Here is a 21,252-nt window from a genome sequence, read left to right as displayed (position 1 = left end):
AAAACATTTGATTGTCCTAATGTACAAGATAGATCATGTGCAAGCATACAGTCACATGCGGCTTTGTTATGGGGGCTTGGCCGTTGAAGTTTTGTAATTGTAACTTGTTTATCTTCAATATAAAACAAATCAGTTATAGTCTGGTCTTTAAGTTAGTTATAATTTTAAGAATACCTGCATCTTCTTATTACTTAATAAAAAATTGAAATTCTAGCAAACGCCTATTTAATTAACCATCCTTGAAAGATTTCTTTGATACTCTTAGTCGCCTAAATGTTATGCAGTTATTTCTCCCATGCCTGTTTCTGGGAATCCAACAGAGCAGAAGAAAGCACTGTTAATTATGAACACATTTAAAGTTTTGAAAACAATTTTGTTGACAGTTACAACGTACCAAACCTGTGTTGCTCTTTATATATCCCTAAGAGAAAACTCAATATGCTCCCTGGAATCTGGGAATGGAAGAAGGGGGAAAAAAATCAAGAAACACGACAATAAGGTGCAAAGAATCCGTGCCACCACCGCAGATCAGTAGCAATCAAAATCCTCAGTACAAAACGATCCTCGCTCCAAGATAATATCCAACAGCAACTTCTTACGCCAAGGTTAGGGAATGATAAGTAAACTCGCAGTGATCCTCAAACAGTTTGTCAATGTGAGACGAGCCAATCAAGTACAAAGTCCAGAAATTGCAAAAGGAAGGTTAACTGTAAGAGAGGGTGCAGGCTGGGATCGGAGGGCACCGAGGGTTGACTTAGTTTTCCTACCAATGTTTAGAACTATGCTCATCCAATTCCTATGACACTTGGTATCACCCAGCTTCTTGCATCAATCCTGTGGACAATGACTCCCAAAGCAAGGCAAGCTTTGATCTCGTCCCACGTTTACTCAGTCCGCCAGATCCAGGCTGCCGCCACTCTCTGAGACGCTGGGGGACTTACTGGAAATTTAGGAAGCAACAAGCTGTCCAGGAGACAATCCTACCAGCCAGGGCATGTAGGGACCAGAGAAGCCTGAAGATATGGATTACTTACAGTTTGTCTCTGAGACAGGGATCACCAGGGCGAGGCAGGCCAGTAGCACCCGAAAGCGTGCGCTCAGGACCCTCATTGCTGAGAGGATGGCCGGGGGTCAGGGCTGGCGCAGCGGGGACCGTGCCTGCGCTAGGGCGGCCGAGGGAAGCTGCGAGCCCGGGCTCTGCTCTCCCAGCTCTGCCGCGGCCCAGCCCGAGCGCGGGCGGGCGGAGCAGCCAGGGGCGGAGGGGACCGCCCGCTCCCAGCCCCCAGCCCGGGAGGGGAAGCGGTGACTGGGACATTTCCTGGAAGCTCTTCGCAGCTGGGGGGCGGGGGTGGGGTGGGGAGGGCCGCGGGAAGGAGGTCGGAGGCCGAGGGAAGCTTATCAGAGAGGTCCTTTGTCACTGTCCCCAGCCCTGCTTTTACTTCGTTTCTTTAGAAAGTTGTTTTCAAAGGGTGAAGTATCTCTCTCTCTCTGTCTCTCTGTCTCTCTGTCTCTCTGTCTCTGTCTCTGTCTCTCTCTCTCTCTCTCTCTCTCTCTGTCTCTGTCTCTCTCTCTCTCTCCTCCCCTGCTCCTACCTTCTCTAGCATCCCTTCCCCATTCCTCCTCCACCCAGCTTCCCTTCTCCCCACCCCACCCCATTTCTTTCCAACTCCAGAGACTGCCAGCCAGTCAGGATGTCAACTTAAACTGAAGCCAACTTGGACTTTAGGAAGAAGGGTACTCAAAACCAAAGTAGTGGGAGGAAAGAAAATCGAAAGGTTTGATCACCCACAGAGTATTTCCTCAGAACAGCTTGTTTTGGTGTTAGCATTACCCTTTTGGTTTTTGTCAGGCATACACGTGTAAATCAGGCTTTCCCTGCTACTTGAAACTAAACTGCCTGGGTTGAAAACATAGAACTTGCTCTTAACACTGTTTTATAACTTTAAGAAAAGAGCTTACACTTTTAAGTCCTAGTCATATCATCTGTAACAGAGATAAGAGGTTTTCATCGTGTTGACATGAGACTCTATAGATGCTATCGATATGAAACATTAAGTCCATGCCAACTAGTAGAACTCAACGCACATAGAGTATATTAATCCTTTTTTGTCCAATTAAAACATAGATTGATTTTTTTGAATGTGTGTGAACGAAACTTACTAGGCAGAATCATATTTTAAGGGTCATTTTTCCTCTCTCTCTCTCTCTCTTTCTCTCTCTCTCTTTCCTTTGTTATTTAGTGATCCAGTGGGGATGCAAGATGACTAAGATGGGAGTCAATATTTTTTCTGATAAAATGTTTTGGGAAATTTCCATTCATTGAGGAGGAGGAAGGAAAACTTTTGTACTATACCCGTCTATGCTCTATGCCATGCTAAATTAATGTATGATAGACTAAGAGGACAAAATGGGGCTGGAGAGTTCACTCAGCTGTTAAGAGCACTGGCTGCTTGTGCTGCCTGCTTGCTCCTCCAGGGGTCTTGAATTCAATTCCCAGCAACCACAGGTTGGCTCACAACTGTCTGTAATGAGATCTGATGCCCTCTTCTGGTATGTGTCTGAAGACAGCTACAGTGTACTCATGTAAATAAAAATAAATAATTTTAAAAAAAGAGGAGAAAATAATATTCAATCACATACATATACAGGAGAATTTCACAAATTCATGAGATCCAATGAGGTGGCCAGATGACTGAGACATATGGCAACTTAAGTTGAGGAAAAGGACTTTGAGGCTTACAGCCAAGGAGTTGAATGCGGGGAGAAGAAAAGTCAGGAAGAGACAATGAGTAGAACTGCATGGTCAAAAGGGGTTGCTTGCCTTATTGTCTCTCTGGCAACAACAATTGTTCTGGGTTTGTTCTTTCTAGTATGGTAGGAATCATACTAACTGGGCTGGTGAGATGGCTCAGCAGGTAAGAACACTGACTGCTCTTCCAAAGGTCATGAGTTCAAATCCCAGCAACCATATGGTGGCTCACAACCATCCCTAACGTGATCTGACTCCCTTTTCTGGAGTGTCTGAAGTCAGCTACAGCATACTTACATATAATAAATAAATAAATCAAAAGAAAAGGAATTGTACTAACTAAAAAGAAATGCTATAAGTATAAATTTCTGTTGTAGCTTGGATTTTTTAAAAATTACTTTAAAAACATTTACTTATTTTAATGCATGTGAGCTTTACCTGTGGGTATGTGAAGGCGGATGTACCACCACAAAGAAGCCAGTTGAGGTCCCCTGGAACAGGAGTTCCAGATGTGTTTTGAGCCACAGTGTGAGTACTGGGAACCAAACTCAGGTCCTCTGGAAGAACAACTACTCAAACCCCAAACCTCTTTCCAGCTCCTGAAGCTCCAATCTTAGCTGCTTCTGAAAGGTTCCTGTGTTAAGGGCTTTGTCACCAGCCTGTCGTAAAAACACCAGGACTTGGGACCCAATGAAAGGTCACTGAGGGTGTGTTGTTGCCTCCCCCCACACACCAATCTGTGTGTGCCTGTTTGTCCTGTCTCTCTCCTTAGTAGCCAAGTAACCAATAACTGTAAGCTAAGCAACCAGTATAGCCTCTTTCTTCCAGTATAAATATTACCACAATGTATTCTGCAGTCACAAGCCAAGGGCTACATTATAGAAACAACTAAAGCCATATATTCATTTGCTGCATGGACGTTTATCCTCGGGGTTTTGTTTTTTGTTTTTTGTTTGTTTGTTTGTTTACTTTTTCACTTAGGGCAGAAAGCTGACTGACACAATTTCATTTCCAAACCAGGGAACTCATTTGATGGGACATGAAGAGCCCACTATTTCTCTGCTGTTCTGCTGGATTTGATTTGCTTTGGTTTGAAATGCCCCAAATACCACCAGCACTCATTGAAAACATCTGCAAGCATGGGTTGCAGCCATAGACGAGATTCATCACTACAGTTTGAGCGCCTTCAGTTCAACACCTACTGCTCCATTCTGTGTGGGTGAAACCCAGTCCCTCAGACAACTCAGTATCACATGCTGTGCCTTCTTCTGGCTTCTGTCATGGCCCCTTCATCTTTCCACAAGGTCCACTAGAACTGCAGTCCAACACCGCCATGATGGTAGGCCTCACCTATCCACATTTTCAAATAACGTTTTGAAATTGAAATACACATACATATATATGTCAAAGTAGTAAATGGTGCTGTACTATGTTCTAAATCCTTGCATTTGTTAGAATAAGAACTATTGAGTATATTTGCAACCCCTCCATTTAAAAGAAATTCTCTTCCTTAAAAGAGGAAGGTTTGTAAGGGGTCACAGACACCACAAGAAAACCTGCAGAAGCAGCTAGCCTAGGCCCATAGGGGCTCACAGAAACTGACCTGCCAACCAGGAAACATGTAGGGCCTCTGCACATATGTTACAGTAGGGTAGCTTGGTCTTCATGTTGGAGTCCTAAAGTGGAAACAGGGTCTGTCTCTGTCTCTGTTGCCTGCCTCTGGGACCCTTTTCTCCTATTGGATTGTCTGGTCTAGCCTCAATAGAAGAGGAGGTGCCTAGTCTTACTGCAACTTGCTATGCCATGGCCCATTGAGGCTAGCCCTTTTCGAAAGAGAAATGGAGGAGTGGGTAGTGCAGGGTGGATGGGTGAGTGGGTAGTGACTGGGAGGAGACGGGGCAGGGGAAGCCAGTTGGGATATAAAATAAATAAAATTAAAAAGAATTTCTGTTCCATTTTGGACAAATCTACCCCCTCAGAAATGTTTGGATTGTTAAACAAAAGAAGCTTAAAGTACTATATTTAATCTTCAGTGTGTAAATGTGCATGTGCCATGGGTCTTCAATGAACAGCTGCATTTTGGAATCTCTTCATTGCAGGAGGACAATTTTTAAGGATATTGTCAACTTTGAGATTTCTCAAAGAGGGAAAAGTTTCTAAATCGAATGAATATCAACAGCATGCTGCACCATAGCATCTCCAATACAGACAACAACAGAGAGGGTATGGAAGGGAACTTTAAAGAAACAGAGGCACTTCCTGGAAATGGAAAAAGAAAAAGAAACCTTTTCCAATTTTTTTGCTTGCAGGGGCTTACCTTCCTAGTTTCAGAATCACGCGTTCGTGTCAGAGTAAATGTACAATAACTGCCTCCATCACTGTAACATGAAACTTAGAATGATATCTGACGTGCTCAATAATAGAATTGGAGACTACATCCCTGGATAAACTATTGAGGTTTTAAACTTATAAGTTCATTCCAGTTTCAATCAATATCGATATCTGGATTCTGCTAAGTATTAACACTTTGATGGATACTATGCAGGTAAAATGTGATTAATACATATACATATATATATATATATATATATATATATATATATCCAAATAAAACTTGACCAAATTTGAACTCATTATCTAATCCTGTTGTCATACCAAGTTATATATTTCTCTGTATAATCTTTTACTAATTAAGTCACTAATACATTCATTCACCCTGATTTCTTTTGTAATATCCTTTCTGAACAATAAAATTTATGAGGGCAGAATTTTTTTAATGTTTGATTTTCTGGTATGCTGCCAGTGCCAAGAGTACTGTGCAGTCCATTGATAGTCAAATGAACAATTTGAGCCTGGGAATATTTCTGGTAGTATCAAAGGTGATCATGAAGTGATTATTGCTTTTGGTCGTATATTTGCTTGCTTGTTTATTTACAAGGCTAAAAATTGAACTCTTTGGCCCACACACACTAGAAAAATGTTTTACCATTGAGCTCTAGCCTTGCCACCAGATCTCTTTTCTTCCTCTCCTTCTCTTTGCCTTCTCTTTTTTTTTTTTTTATTGATAGGATCTCCTATCTATGCAGCCCTGGATACTCTGGAACTCTATGTAGACAAGGCTGACCTCAGATTCACAGAGAGTGTCAGTCTGCTTCTGTTTCCTGAGTGTTAAGATTTTAGCACTCAGGGTTTGAGTCTTATTTAGGATGATACCAGCAAGACTATTTTGTTCATTTATTTTGGTAAAACACTTGCCCAACTTTGGTGGTTTCTTTCTTGGTTACAGGAAATCTGAGTCTCCATGACTTTCCAGGTAGAGGTCCTCCATATGTTGGCATGGTAACAGACTCTTCCAACTACTCAAAAAGAAAGGAAGAACAGCATCCACTGCTGGGGCTGTTACATGCTTTTATGCAATGCTGATGTTCTATTCACATTCAAGTGGACACACATAGTTACATGGCATGCTTGATTCTGTAAAGGTACACCTCACTGGTTTTCTGTGTCTATAAAGAGAAGGGAACTAGAAATGCTTAGTATTTCCCTGTTCATCAAACAACTTAAGGCACTGGAAACCTGAGCGTCGTGTTTAATAAGTATCAACTGGAGCTATCATTAAGTACATTTTTGAAACAAGTGGTATCAGATATGGTTCCTGAATTGCTAAAGGAACACACACATAGCAAGTGTCTTCAGGAATGGAAGGGACAATTAAGTTTTCTAAGAGAGTATCCTTTTAAAAAAAAAATGAAAGCAGAAGGTTAGGTTTGGCTCTTAGAAAACATAGGAAGAATTGTCAGGGAGAGAAAATGGAATAGTATACGACCATGAAAGCACAGGAGAGGACATGAAATGGCTTTAGAAGCCATGAAATGTTTTAAGAGCTGTAAAATAACTTGCTTTTACCTCCACATTACCTGTCATCTCTTGTGTGGTACTGGGCCTCCTCTCTGGCTCCTGGTGAACTCCAAGGTTGTCAAAAAGAGGAAAAAAAATTCACCCACCACTATTTGGATGGATATGTCAAAATTTCACTTGACTGATAGAAACCCAGAGGTATCCACACCAGAGTATGGAGAGATTCAAGGGCTCTATATCTTGATGCCCAACACCAGTTATAGAAGCTACAAGCAAAACAAGAATATACAGCCTAGCATCTTGTTGAATTCACTGGACCACGATGTCAAGGAGCAGGAAAGAAAGCCAATACATAGCTCTCATGTGCATCCTATTTGTGCTTAAATAAAACCACAAAAAGGAGGGGAGGGAAGGAGAGGTAGAGACAGAGAGAGATAGAGAAGAGAGAAGAATTAGGAAGACCTCAGTTTCATCTAAATTCTCTTGGCATGGTTCGATGCGATAGAAACTCAATTATAGACTGGATGAAGGAATGGGCATCCAGAGCAGTGCTTTGTAAAATTGTTCACCCACAAGTTACAAAGCATGGATGGGAAGACTGAGTGAGCAGCAGCCTTGTTAAACTGACTGATAGTTAATGGAGACCCTTCTTCTCATCTGTCCTTGACTTTCCATCCCACCCCATGGAGAAGGAGATAGGTGGTTACAGTGTAACATGTGAGGCAAGTGACTGTAACTTTAAAACCTGACATTGCTTATCAGAAATTGCCTTGGACTTTATCTCTATCTCAGTAATACTGTGAAAGGGTATTTTTTTTTTTAAATTCCCATTTTACAGAAGAGCTACAGAGATTCAGAGCCAGGAAGCTCATGAATTAGAAAATAACTACTTTAAAACTCCAATGTATCTTAGTCCTAGACTATCATTTTTCCTTAAATGTTGTGATTTTCCTCTGCTCTCTCTAATTCTGCCATTATTTGAACTAACTCTCTCTCTTTTAGAATTTGAATGGATAAAAGTGGTTTTAAATGTTATTGCATGAATGTTGGGGAATTTGCCATTTTCCTCAATAAATGCATTGTAAATAGTCATAAAACACTTCTTTAAAAATAAAGCATTGCACAACATTCACAGTCTTTTCAAAAATCAAATGCCCATGATTTTACATAGCTGAAAGTCTCAGGAAACCATACATTAAAACAACACTACTTCTTATCTTTGAGTGGCAACTATACAATGTTTTTATCTTGTTCCTTTTCTGTTTGCACATTCGTCCGCAATCACATATTTATTTTGTAATCGTAACACCTTCTTACAAGAAATATAATTACCATTCACATATTTTTATGTAATAGCTATCCGATTAAAATAGCATTCTCATTTGAACTGTTAAGACAACTTAGCAAACGAGTTTTCCTAGTTTGTCTTTAGTTTATAATTGTCTCGGTGTTTTGTTCCTGAGTTCTTCAGCCTAAGTTGGCCTTAGCCCCAGAGGATCACCATCCCTACTGCACAACAAAACAGAACAAAACAAAACAAAACAAAACAAAACAAAACACGCAGACCGTCAGAGGTCTTTAGGTCTCATCTAAGGTACTGGAGATGAACAGGATACAGAAAGGTTGGCAGGCAATGCATTTTAATTGAGTAGAGACAGGGCTAGTGTGAGATTTCTCCAAGGAACCCTGGATTTATCTACAGACGCTCCAGTTGCCTAGTTACCAGAGCCCTTTTCTAGGAGCTCCGCCTTTTTCTTCTAGACCACGCCTACTTCCTCTTTCCGCCCTTTGACAGGGGGCGGGGAGCAAGGAGTCTTCGGCCGCTCAGAAGCCCGGGACGTAGTTCTGCAGCCTCTGATTGGAGAAGCGTGTGGTAGGAGGTTCCGAGGGCGGGTCTTCCGAGCTTCGGGAACGTCAGCACGTCGACGCGGGGGTTTTCTCTGGTGTCCCACTGACGCCGCTCCTGTGTTCCTGAGCCAGTGTTCGGGCTGTCCCGGGGCGGCTGGCGGACTCGGTTAGGGGCCGGACCCCGCGATCTGTCCGGGTCACCGCCCTCCCGGCCTGCCCTCTTTCCGGTCCACACTAGGGACGCCTGAGGCCGTGGGGTCCCTGAGCTGGGCCGGGGAGCTCGGGGCTCATCCCCTCCTCCCGAGGCTCGGATGGGAGGTGGCGGGAGGAGAGACCTGGGATGTTCAGTCTGATGGCCAACTGCTGCAACTTGTTCAAGCGGTGGCGGGAGCCTGTCAGGTAGGCTAGGGCGCAGGCCCGCTGCCCTGAGGGATGGGGACGACCACACCCCTGGGACAAGCCGGGCGCCGCCTCTTCCCTAGGCGTGAGAGGAGTAGGCCAGGTCTGGGGGAAACCGCCCTTCCCGATGGGACCATCCCTGGAGCGGGAGTTCAAGACTTCTAGCCCCTCTTATGTCTGCTTGACTAAGTTTTACACATGTATTTTTGAATTGCTTGACATTTCTTAGAAAGATGCATGTGTGAGCATGTCTGTGTGGGGAGGGGAAGGAGGGAGATAATTATCCATTGTACTTTTCTTCAAAGCCTTTTGTAGTGGAGATGTTTCGTAAGAGAGGTGCGAAGAACAGTTTTCCTAATAAACACACACACCGTTGTAGCTTTCTCCATCTCATCTCTCTCGTACACATCCGAGAACACAACCACACTCTATTTTGTTTGGCTTTTTGGCTCTATTCCTTACTAATTATATGAGTCAACTTGTATTTGGCCCGTCTTCCTTATTTATTAAATGAGGATAGTATCTGTGCCTAAGAAGTGTTGGGCTCAATTAGAGTGTGTGAAAGGTAGTGTTTTCTTAGCTGTAATTTAGCTGAAGTTTTCATGTACACTCTAGTATCACCTTCTAATTGGAAGGTCTCTTGCTTCATGTTTCATTTTTTTTCATCAGTACATGTGTGAATGTTCAGTGCATATTACTTGGTGGTTTATTCATTAAATGCTGTCAAGAAACATATACAGGCACTGTGCTAGGGTGGAGTCAGGGAAATTGATGTTTCTGAAACCCAGAAGCCCAAACTATAGAGTGTGTTTCTCTTTATAACTATTGACTTTTCCTACCTAGGCCTTGGAATTGGACCATAGACAAAATCTAGTGAAGTGTTTTGTTTTGGTTTTTTTTTTAAAACCCAACCTTCACAGATATACGTCATAAAGATGAACAGTTCTTTAAAGAATACGTCTGAAAAGCAACACTACACACATTTATAGGAAAACACATACCTATATTTGGGAAAGAAATGTGCTTTAAGCAAAACTTGGCATTCTCCCTGCCCCTCACCTCCCCCTTATTGACTCTGGCTTTGAATGTTTTAAGTGAAAGTGATAGAATCACCAGTAAGAAGGTGTGTTCCGCACTCTGCGCGCTGATTGGCTCTAGTATTTTGGCTGATTTTGTAGCTTCTACTTAGACTTGAAAGCCTTAACATTTTCCCTCTCGTACTTTCCTCTGCTTTTAAAGAATGATTTTGTAGGAGAGTATTGGAAGATGAGAATAACCAGATGTTTTAAATTCATCATTTGTAGTAGTCATTTTTCACAGTAATAACAGCGTGGTCTTTTGAGCTTTGTTTAGAGAACAAACCATTTAGGGAGGGGAAGAGGTATTGAATTTTAAGTACAAGAGGTAACTGGATTTTACTAGCAAAACACCATTAAGATTCAGCCTTAGAAATCTGAGTTGTAAGGGGGTTGTCTTAATAAGTGACACTTGGCTCTGTGCTACCTAGATTGAGGTGCTGGTAAGTGAAGAGATGTCTGGACCTTGGGAGGTTTTGTAGCACTGTTTAAAGAGCATTGGATGTTGAAATGATAACTCTGGCATTACCGAGTTAAGCAATCTCTCTCTCTCTCTCTCTCTCTCTCTCTCTCTCTCTCTCTCTCTCTCTGTTGTTAGATAATTTAAACCAATGTAAGACTTGCATTACCTTTCTGTTATCTCATGCTACTTTAGATTATGGCTAACTTCAGTGTTCAGTGTCCTTGCTTAATGCCTGATTTGTAATGGTGGCTGAAGAGATGTTTATCAAATATTATCTATCATTTGCTCATCTGTTACCAATAACTGTGCTTACATAAATGATCTTCGCATGAGTTCTAATTACTTTTTTTTTGGAATAAAGGAGAAGCAAGTAGAAGCAAGTAAGCTGGTTATAAAAATTAAAATGCTTTGCTTTTATGACTTACATAATTCATGAGAAATTGCTTCTATTATGCTCATAGGTTTTTTTTTAGTCTTTTAAGTTTTAGATGTTCTACTTGATGTTGAGATTTTTTATATATAATTCTAAAATATATTTGCAAATGTGAGAGGACAGTGTAATGATTTTTAATATTCAGACTATGCAGAATAATAGATTCTATACTCTTCACGGAAAGTTCTCTCATCAAACGCAGTTCTTCGTTTGTTTAATGATAACCCACAGTCCGCTGAGTGTAGTAGATTGGCTTGATATGTACCAGGCAGGAGACCGAGACCCAGTATTAAGGCACCTGTCTGGATTAGTAATGAAGCCCAGGAACCCAGCCAGTTTTCAAAGAATACTTATCATCCGAGTCAGAACCTGAACCCAGGCTTTCAGGCTGGGTAAATCAATGTTCAGTTGACTGTAGTATCAAACCCACAGACTTGTCCCAGTAGGAGCCATGCAGTACAGCGCTAGAGTTTTAGTTTGAATGTTCTTAAGATTTAGAACAACCATGAAAACAGCCTCAGTGGAATACTGTTAACTTCATGCTGTAGTGCAAGTGTGCCTGCTTTCCCACATATAGTCTTCATCTCTTTCGTTTGGTGTGTGTGTGTGTGTTTTGTTTTCACCTTCCTCAGTCTGTAAGAGTTGCCATCTTCGAGGTTCCTTTGAATAACATTGCTTAGGGCTTTTGAGGTTGAGCTTGTGCTTGCTTGCAGAATATCCCTCAACTTGCTTTTTAGTTCCTTGTAATTTGAGTAAAGGCAGTATATCTTGGGGAAGAATACTGCAGAGATGGTAAGTCCTTCTTCTTAAGCAAGTGGTTCTACGGTGCACATAATAATAGCATGTCATATCAAGGGGTGGGTAGTGCCAGTATGTTTTATTGCTGGGAAGGTTAACCTTGACCACTTGGTTAAGGTGTTGTCTTCCATGTTTTTCAGGATAGTGTTTAAGTTTCCTAGATTGGAATTGGAATCCTAGAAGTCTTAGCATCTTCCCATGTCCAAGTTGTTGATGATGTATTTGTCAGAGCATCTTAAGAGAGGAAATCTGGGCAAGTATTTGAGGCATAGCTGCTGAGGTTATTTTTCTCGTTGTTGTTGTCAAACCCAGCAGAAGCAAATTATGACTAGAGGGATTTCTCTGTGCCCAAGATTTAGGAGAACACCATTCTAGGGAGGAAGGGAATCAGAGTTGGTGGTGGAGGGAGTGTGCAGCTAGAACTCCCACATCTGAGGGGTCAGGAAGCTGTAAACAGACAATGCTGACATTCAGCTGCCTTGCCCTTCTCCCCTCTTCTTTAGAAGGCCTAGTTCCAATCACATTCAGGGATGTTAAATCTGCTTGGGTGTTCACTCAGTGGTGTGTCTCCTAGGTGATTCCAGATCCAGCCAGGTTGACAATGAAGAATTATCATCACAATGGCACCAAGCTGTCACTCAGCCAAGGAGTGACCCTGATTGGTACACAGTCTATATTAATATAACGTCTTCTGTTGATAGCTTATGTTTTTCAGGAGATAGCTTTTCCTTCCCCGCCCCTATTTTCTTTAAAAAGATCTTTCTGTTTCTCTCCAAGGTTAATTCTTAAGCCTGTTCCCTGCACTCCATCTCCTTACTCTAGTTGTTCTGCAGGTAGACATTTCTTACCTACTTGACTCAGTAGATCTTCTATATACCACAGACGCTGCTTGTGGGATCAGCGGTGTCAGTTTTGCGTGAAATTCAGAAGTTGTTTTTCTTTTTAGCCTTCTGAGCTTCTTTTGCATCCTTTTCTAAAGAATAAGTTTTCAGGCCTTTCTTGTCTAACCAAAACAAACTCAGCTTATTAGCGTCCCATGGTTGCTATAGTACATCTGTAAGTGGAGTAGCTTGAAACAACACAACTTTATTACCATTAGGTTCTAAGGTCAGAAGTTAAAAATGGTCTGTTAGGCTGTATACCTTTGGGAAGCTCTAGGGGATGAATCCACTTTCTATTGCCCTTTCAACCTCAAGAGACTATCTGAATTCTTTGGTTCATAGTCCTGTTCTTCTTCCTTCAAAGCTCATAGCAGAAACCAGTTACAACACTATGTTATAATGGCCTTATATGGACCCTGTGAGCTCATCAGATCTACCTGTACAGTCAAAGCCATGCTCCCCTTCATTAATCATGTCCAAAATTACCTCCGTGTAAAGTAAGGTGTGCACATAGAGGCTTGGCTGAGGACGTCCTTGGAAGGACAGTGTTCTCTGTCATCCTCTATAGCCTTCTACCCTTGTAGCCACTACTATCAACTCTTTTCCTTTACCCTGGGATTCTCAGTTCAGAGTTCATCCTGTCCCCACATCTTTCTCTCTCATGGATTCCATAACTCTGAATAAGAGACTTCTGCCCTGTCCCTTTAAAGAGTTCTTATACCAGTTACTTCCTGATTACTAAATGTGATGGATTCTTTTTGACATTTGCCTGAAATGGGCTCTTATCATCTTTTGAAGCGTGAACATCTTTTCAATTTTTGAGAATTTTCTTCTTTTCCTATTGCCTGCTTCTTCTACCTTACTTTACCATCTTTGCTTTCCTTTGTCTGTCTTCTAAAGTTTCTCCAAGGTTCTCTTCATTTTCCGTGACATGCCCTCACTCTGTGTGCAATCAGATGTTGTGCTAGGCTTTCAGCTACACATGGACGGACCATGTTCCTGGTCTACAGGGACCTCTGCAGAGCTTTCAGTCTCAACACATCCATGATTAGGCCTGTGCCCTCTTGTTTCCCAGTCACAAGTTCCTGCTGATTCACCTGTATCTCATGTTAGCCAATTTATTTTGTCTTCTTACCCAAATCAGAAGTGAAGAGTAATTCTAAGTTATACTAAGTAATACTAAGTTATAATTAGTTCTCCTATGCCAGTGGGTCCTGGAAGGCTCTCTGTTTAATAGAATATTTCTCATGTATTAATAACGGATACTTTCAGAGACTCCTAGTGATGTCTGAAATGGAGTAATGCCAAAACCCTGTATAAACTATACATATACAATACTACACATACAGACATGCACACACTCACACCAATGGTAAGGTTTAACTTCTAGATTTGGCATAGTAAGACCTTAACAATTATAACTAATAATGAAATTGGCCGATTATGGCAGTGTACTGTAATTATAAGACAGCTCTGAATGCCCCTGGACTTTGGAGCTTCTATTAAGTCAGATGAGAGTGGTTTGAAAAAAAGCAGCTAGCTGACAAGTTTACCGGATAGCCGATAAGTGGGAAGCCTATGGAGCATGGATATTCTGAATAAACGTGACGTGGTTCTGTGGTTCACACCTAGGCATGGCAGAGGGAGTGATGCCGTCACTGTACTAGTAGGACACACAGTGGAAAAGTTAGGACTCCACTGTAGAACTTTTTAGTAATTTTTGTGCACAGTTAATCGCATGCTGTGGTTTGGCTGAATGCCCCACAATGGTCTACATGCTAAAGGCTTCATCCCTAATGTGGTGGCATCAGGAGAAAGTTGAATTTTAGAGATGAAGCCTAGTGGAAGAAGGGGCTTAGGTCACCAGGAATGTGGCTTCAGAGGGCAGTGTGGTACCCAAGCCCTTCTTTCTCCATTTCTAGCGTAGATGTAAGTGCTTTTACTCTGTGTGTGTGCCAACCGTGATAATGTGTGTGCCTTTCTATAATAAGTACTTAGAGGCTGTTTTTACTTCAAGGCATTGACTGTTTGGGGCCTATTTTAGTTACCCTGTGTGTAACTGAAAATAGGAGAAAAGTATGGTATCTCTGCCTTCATTTTGGATTTGTCACAATCCACCCTTTATAGCCTCAAACTCGTGCTTGTCAGGGCAGGGAAGAGGCAGGGGAGTTTAGAAGAGAGGCTTGCCATTTTATTAGTATATGAAGATATGTATACATCTTATGATTTTTCTGAGTCTACTATCAAGAAGGGCCCAGTTAAAATCATAAAAGTAATAGTAATTTAACAAAATCATCTTGAGAACAAAAGTTACAGAAAACAACAAACAGTTGTTGTTTTAAACCTGGGTCAGCTGCTCAAGATGTTCAGCTACCCGCCTTTGGTATCACACACAAGTTCTAATCTCAAAGACACAGTTACTCATCCTGAAGTGCCCTGCGTGTCCTGTTCATATCCCTTCGCCTCTCCCACAGGTCCTTGCTATTTGAAAATAATTTTTCTCCCATCTTGATTTTAGCATCTTCATTTGCCAAAGCTGTATTTCAAATGTTTGAGTAAACTGCTGCTCACTAATCCATCCAGAAAGACGAGCTTCAGGTAGCACACAGGCTGTACACCAGTGTCCAGGAAAGCTGACTGGGCCGTGCTTTGTCATGTATGCTGTCATTGTTTCCAAGGAGGGCTTAGATCCCTGCAGTTACTTTTTTTCCTCCCAAATGAATGTAAAGAAATCTAGACCATTTATAGAAGTTGCTGAGGTCTTAATTTCCTAGCTAATCTTAACATACAGATTAGCAAGGATTATCTAGTGTGCTGCCTGCTAAACCAGAGTGTCTGACATTCTTTTTATCTGTCTACATCTTGGTTATGCTTAATAAAAATAGTGGGATTTTGAATTTAAAAAAAAATACCAGAGACACATATTTGTATTTATGTTCAAATTTTAGAACTTGCTTCATGAAGTTTAAAATACTTTCAGAAATGTAGTTTTTGTGTGTCACATTTTGTCCTTCAATTTTTTGAGTAAACTATTATATCTTTGATACATATAATATTTTTAACATTAGAAATAACTTTTATGTAATCATTTCAGTTTGAATATTATCTTAAGTTGATGCATTTATTTATTCTTTGACAGTTTCATAATACACAATATATTTTAATTATATCCATAACATGAGCTTGAGTTATAGATGTTTTTGAGGCATTTGCTGTGGTTGTTTAGAATCAAATCTGGCTCCTCTAGAATGGTATGTACTCTTACGTGATGAACTATCTCTCCAGCCTTTTCCCAGTATTATTTTTGACATATGTTAGATAAAAAGGAACCCTGTAGTAAGATGTCTTCCTGTACTCAATTTTGGAGTATATTAGCCACTACACAAACTGAGTAGCATCAAATATGAGCACTCGCTCTTACTATAGAAGTCTCCACCTTGAGGCAAATACTTGAGCAACTATATAGTCAGATGTTTAGTGTCTCGATTGCTTCCTTTTGTTTCCTAATTCCTAAGAATTACTTTAGTTTTAAAATATTTCTGTTTATTACCTTCAATCCATAAACATGTCAACTTTTTTCATTGATTTTCAGTCAGATATGGAATATACAATTTATTGATGAAAATGTTTAAATGAATTAAGTTCAATATAGTTATTTCTTAACTTGCAATCCTATGAGTTAGCTTCTCTTAGTGCTTCTCCACTTTGGGGGAAATCAGAAAGTAGAGTTGTGAGTTACTCAGTGGTGCTGCCCAGGTGAAGAGGACAAGGTCTAGCTGAGGAGTCCGTGAAGAGCTACTTGGGGTGACCATGTGGGACAGAAGGTATCATGGCCATTTGTTTGGGGATGGAAGGAAGAAACTACCAAATGTGAACTTGATTCTGTATTTTTAACCAGGAAATACCCTGGTTAGATTTGTTTTTAAATAAACATACATTTTTGTTGTTGTTTTGTTTTATTTTGTTTTTTTACTTTCTAGAGGGAAGGGTATGGGTTGAGACAGTGCCTCACTATATAGCTTTGCCTGAACTGGACCTTGATATATGGGTGGCTGAAAACTCAAGGGAGCAACCACCTCTGACTTCCACCTCTGCCATGATTAAAGCCTAGCCACAGATGTAGGAACTAAGGTGTGCAAAGGGATGGGGAAAAAAAAATCCAGGCTATATTTGTGAAATGGAGCCTTTGTCCCTGGATACCTAATTTGGTATGCATCTATAAAAGTGAGTAGATAATTAAGATAAATGTGGGTCAGGCTACTCTGTAATACTGTAGTGTTTGTTCTTGTTTTGATAACACTGTATGATAAATATTCCTTTGAGAACCTCTGCGGGCTTACTTCTTATTAGCCTGGAGTGTCTTGTACCTCACTTGCTCAAGGCGCAGCATGAAGATAAATGATAGAGAGAAACGCCTTTGAACTTTGGAGACATGGTATTTAATCAAAGCCTTAGTTGTGGCTGAGAAGAATGGAGACCACTCAGGTCTGAGGTACTTAATTCCAGGTAGTGAGTCAAGATACCTCCTTTTCTTCTTTCTTTATGGAGATAATTGCTCACAAGTGCCCTGGGCTGGTCACTGTACAAATCTCCTGCCTCAGTTTCCCTAGGGCTGTGATTTCAGGTGTGTGAAATCTCTCAGTGGGTCACCACTGAGAGAGTTACAGGATTTTGCTCCATTTGATACTGTCCCTCCCTTTACTCCTCTGGAAACTTTTCTCATCTCTTCTCCCCCCCACCCCCCACCACTCCAAGCTTAACGTGTTCTCATCTTCCTTGTCTTCTAGCCTGTGTCTTGTGCATTTCCTGGGTTGTTTCTTATGTTGTGATAGATTAAGCTGTCACTTATGTGACTCAAATACCTAGTCAAGATCTCTCCGTTTTACACTTGAGCCATGACAGCAAGCACCTGCCAGCATGAGCATGGGGAACGACTTAAGCCTCTTGCAGACTATGGGCCCAGCTGGGGGTTAGCTGGCTCTCACTCAGGCCTGTCTTGAGAATAGCTTCAGACTGAGCGTCTCTTGTGTGCCATGGTCATGCAGACACTATTTGCTTTTTCTAATTTAATTTTCACCTTATCCACAAGCGTGGTCATTGTCCACATTGTGTTTTACTGATGAGATTATGAGCAATAATGTGTCCAAGACCATACAGTGCAGAAATTGCAGAATTAGGACTTGAATGCAGGACTCTATGACAGATTGGTGTCAGTTGAACTGAGTGGCTTGAACCTTATCATGTGTGTATTAATAGTATAAACATACCTATACCTTATAGTACTACAGAGCACTCAGGAAGAAGCGCACATGCGTGCACGCACACTCACACACACACACACACACACACACACACACACAGCCCTCATGGTGTACAGTGCAGAGTGCATATGTGTATTGGGGATCGGTCAGATGACATCCCCAAAGTGGGGTCAAGTCTCTCCATCTTTGGGTGGGTGTCAGGGATTGAACTCAGGTCACCAGACTTATGCAGCAAGCATATTTACCTCTGAGCCATTTGAGGAGCTGGCGGTTTTTTTTTTTCTTTTTTTTCTTTTTCCGAGTAAGAATCTCAGTATATAAATCTGGCTGACCGGGAATTATGGTATATGACCAGGCTGGCCATAATAAACTTACAGAGATCCACCCACCTCTGCTCCCAAGTGGTGTGATTGGGTGTATGCCACTGTGTCTGGCTTTTTTTAAAAAAAAAAAGTATATATAAATATATTGAAAATTTTATTGCAGTTTTTATTCTGAGATGTATTCATTAATACTGCATTTTGTTTGTTTGTTAGTTTTGTTTTTAACTACAGAGGGCAAGGATGTCTTCTCTTGCTAGGTTTCCAGTCTGTAATCTTTTAACTTCTTCACTCTACACTCACCCTTCCCCTTGCCTGGGGCTCTCCACCCTGACCATCTCGCCCAGGCAGAACATGATTTAAGGACATTCCTTTGCCCTTCTTTCTGGGCTGTATAAGGCCCCTTTGCTCAGTCTGTCTCTCCAGATCATCGTTTTTCTCTCTCTTATTGAGCATTTGATTTTATTACTCAAATTTTCTCTTTTAAGTTATAAGGGATCAAATGACAATTTAAGTTACATTAACTGGAATATATAAATGGCACAATTAACATTAGCATTTGGAGAATTATAAAAGAAGTAGATGAACATTTAAGCTATCATAGTGACCCAGTATACTAATATTTATGCTTTAGTCATTGTCACTGGAGAGGCATTTTAGGGTAGAAATCTTGTTTGGGCAGTTTTGTGTCCATAATGCCTAATGTTTTTATTGCTCTTGTCTGAACAAATGACAAAATGATTGATCTTATTGCCTGTGGCAGGTTTTCTAGACTCAATCGACCCACATGAGTACTATATGCTGTCTACTCCTGTTTGAAGAGCTGTCCATTTGATTAGTGTGATCACAAGGCTAAAAGATGATCTTTCATTTCTCTCTTGTCATAGAACACCACAGCCAAACTGTCCCCAGTGATAATTTACCATGTTTTTTAAGCTATAGTAACATGTACTTTTTAGTGTGCAAAGTAGGGTGCACCTTTATTATTTTAAATAGTTGCAGACTTTGAGTTTTAGATGGCTGTTAACCATTAAACCCATTCTGTAAATTACCAAATGTTGTAGTTAATTCATGCTATGATTTTATCCACATTAACTCTTTATTCACTGTGCCTTTGGTTACCTAAAATACTAAGTCAGAGAAACCTCTTTTCAAGTTATCTTAAATCATAATCTTAAAAATTGCATGCACACTCTTAAGTAAAAATAGAAAGTAGAAAATCATAGAGGATTATTTAGTGCCAGGCTCACTCAGTATTATAGTTTCCAAATGTGTTCTTCCTTCCTTCCTTCCTTCCTTTCTTTCTTTCTTTCTTTCTTTCTTTCTTTCTTTCTTTCTTTCTCTCTCTCTCTCTCTCTCTCTCTCTCTCTCTCTCTCTCTCTCTCTCTCTCTCTCTTTCTCTCTCCCTTTCGTTCTTTCTCTCTCTCTCTCTTTCTTTCTTTCATCTTTTAAAAAAAGATTTATTTTATTTATATAAATACACCATTGCTCTCTTCAGACACACCAGAAGAGGGCATCAGATCCCATTACAGATGGTTGTGAGCCACCATGTAGTTGCTGGGAATTGAACTCAGGACCCCTGGAAGAGCAGTTGGTGCTCTTAACTGCTGAGCCATCTCTCTAGCCCTCCAAAATGTGTTATTTATTTATTTTTTTGATGGGTATTTTGGATGTTTGTCCTGAATAGACTCATAAGGTAAGAGTAATGTTCACAGGCTTGTGGATGTAGCTCAGTGTATGCCCACCACACGTAAGTGCCTAAGTTTGATCCCTCACGCCCCTCCCAGTGAATACTGTTCATAGGTGTGATGGTTAGTTTTAACTGTCTACTTGACAGAATCTGGAGATCCTGTGCCTGTGAGATGGACATCTCATCGTGCTCAGTGAGCAGGTGTGGGTTATCTTGACAGCACTGATTAAAAACAGTTATATTTCATAGATGTGGCCAAGTATCTTTAGAAAGGACTTCCGGTAGACATTATTTATTTTGGCTTATGATTTCCGAGGCTTTATACACAGTTGCATGGTCCCAAGCATGTGAACAGAAATGGCTGTGAGAGCTTGTGGTGGATTTCAGCTCTTCACATACCCACGGCCCAGGAAGAAAAGAGAACATGTGGCTAGGAGCATGGCCGAGCAGTTAAGAGCACTTGCTGCACTTACAGAGGAGACTAATATTCAAGTCCCGCACTCACAGGACAGCTCATAACCTTCTATAGGTCCAGTTCCAAGGGGACCTGACAACCTCTTCTGGCCTCTGAAGACACCAGTCATGCACATGGTACACATATATAAATTCAGACAAAAACACTCATGGAAAACTAATTAATTAGTTTTCTAATGAATTAATTAGAAAAATATTAAATGCATGCACTCATGCACACATACTCAGGAAGTGGCCAGGGATGCTCTGCTCTCAAAGGCCCATGCCCAGAAGCTTGCTTCCTCCAGTGTTTGGGGGAGGCCCTACCTCTCAAAGTTTCCTGGAGCATCCCTAAATAATTCCACCAGCTAGAAACTGTGCCTTCAAGCCGTGAGCTATGGGAGAGGGCTGTGGGCACTCTTAAGAAGTACAGAAAGAATACCACAGTGTTATTAGGAACTTCAGCCTCTGTGGTCTTGTTCACACAGCAGTCTGAGACTCGTAGAGCAGGCTCTACTGCCAGCTCTCTCCACAGTCCTGCTGCTGTTTCCATTTTATAATAAGTATCCACATCACTGAAATTATCCCAGGCTCCTGATGTCTTTGCTAGGCTCTAAGGAGTAAGAGGGTGAAGATTCCTCTGTTTGTTTGTTTTGTTTTATTTTTCTTGATAATGAATCCACACCATTTAGAATAAATGACACAAGCAATCAGAAAATGTGGGCTTGTTTTCTTGCTCTATATGGGTATTTGGGCTGCAGGAGTGTGTGTATACCATGTACATCATAGATTTCTTAGAAAGTAAACACATTCTTTTCACAGTTGACAATGCTCACAGTGGTTTGAAACACTTAAAATACCAAGATTCTTGATTTGTAAGGGAAACCAACATGCAGAATAAATTCATCTTAGTCATCTAAGAGCCAGGGTCCTTGCTAACGCCCATAAGCCTTATGTAATGTGACTTCGGATGAGTCCCTGACCTCTTGTCCTTTTTCTGTCCTTTGTCAATGTTACCATGTA

The 21,252-nt window shown here is 41.1% G+C and overlaps 2 protein-coding genes across 5 annotated transcripts in view; one reads left to right on the top strand and one right to left on the bottom strand.

The window, feature by feature from the left end:
* The window catches only part of Pros1 (protein S (alpha)), a 75,040-nt gene extending 73,808 nt beyond the window's left edge, over positions 1-1,232 (bottom strand). The window contains exon 1 of the mRNA NM_011173.3: positions 1,035-1,232. Coding sequence (NP_035303.1) covers positions 1,035-1,110 — 76 coding nt within the window. The 5' untranslated portion in view covers positions 1,111-1,232. The remainder of the gene's footprint in view (positions 1-1,034) is intronic.
* Positions 1,233-8,483: 7,251 nt separating this feature from the next.
* Arl13b (ADP-ribosylation factor-like 13B) overlaps positions 8,484-21,252 on the top strand; it is a 53,748-nt gene continuing 40,979 nt past the window's right edge. For 2 of the 4 annotated variants that reach the window (NM_026577.4, XM_006522503.4), the window contains exon 1: positions 8,499-8,854. In NM_026577.4, coding sequence (NP_080853.3) covers positions 8,796-8,854 — 59 coding nt within the window. In that variant the 5' untranslated portion in view covers positions 8,499-8,795. Of the gene's footprint in view, positions 8,855-21,252 lie in introns of all 4 variants that reach the window. The other 2 variants (XM_006522504.4, XM_006522505.4) reach the window with 2 other exon arrangements.

Source organism: Mus musculus, chromosome 16, assembly GCF_000001635.26.
Source record: "Mus musculus strain C57BL/6J chromosome 16, GRCm38.p6 C57BL/6J".
NCBI classification, from domain to species: domain Eukaryota; kingdom Metazoa; phylum Chordata; class Mammalia; order Rodentia; family Muridae; genus Mus; species Mus musculus.
Note: the sequence above shows the minus strand (reverse complement) of the source record. Positions and strands in the feature narration are given on the sequence as shown.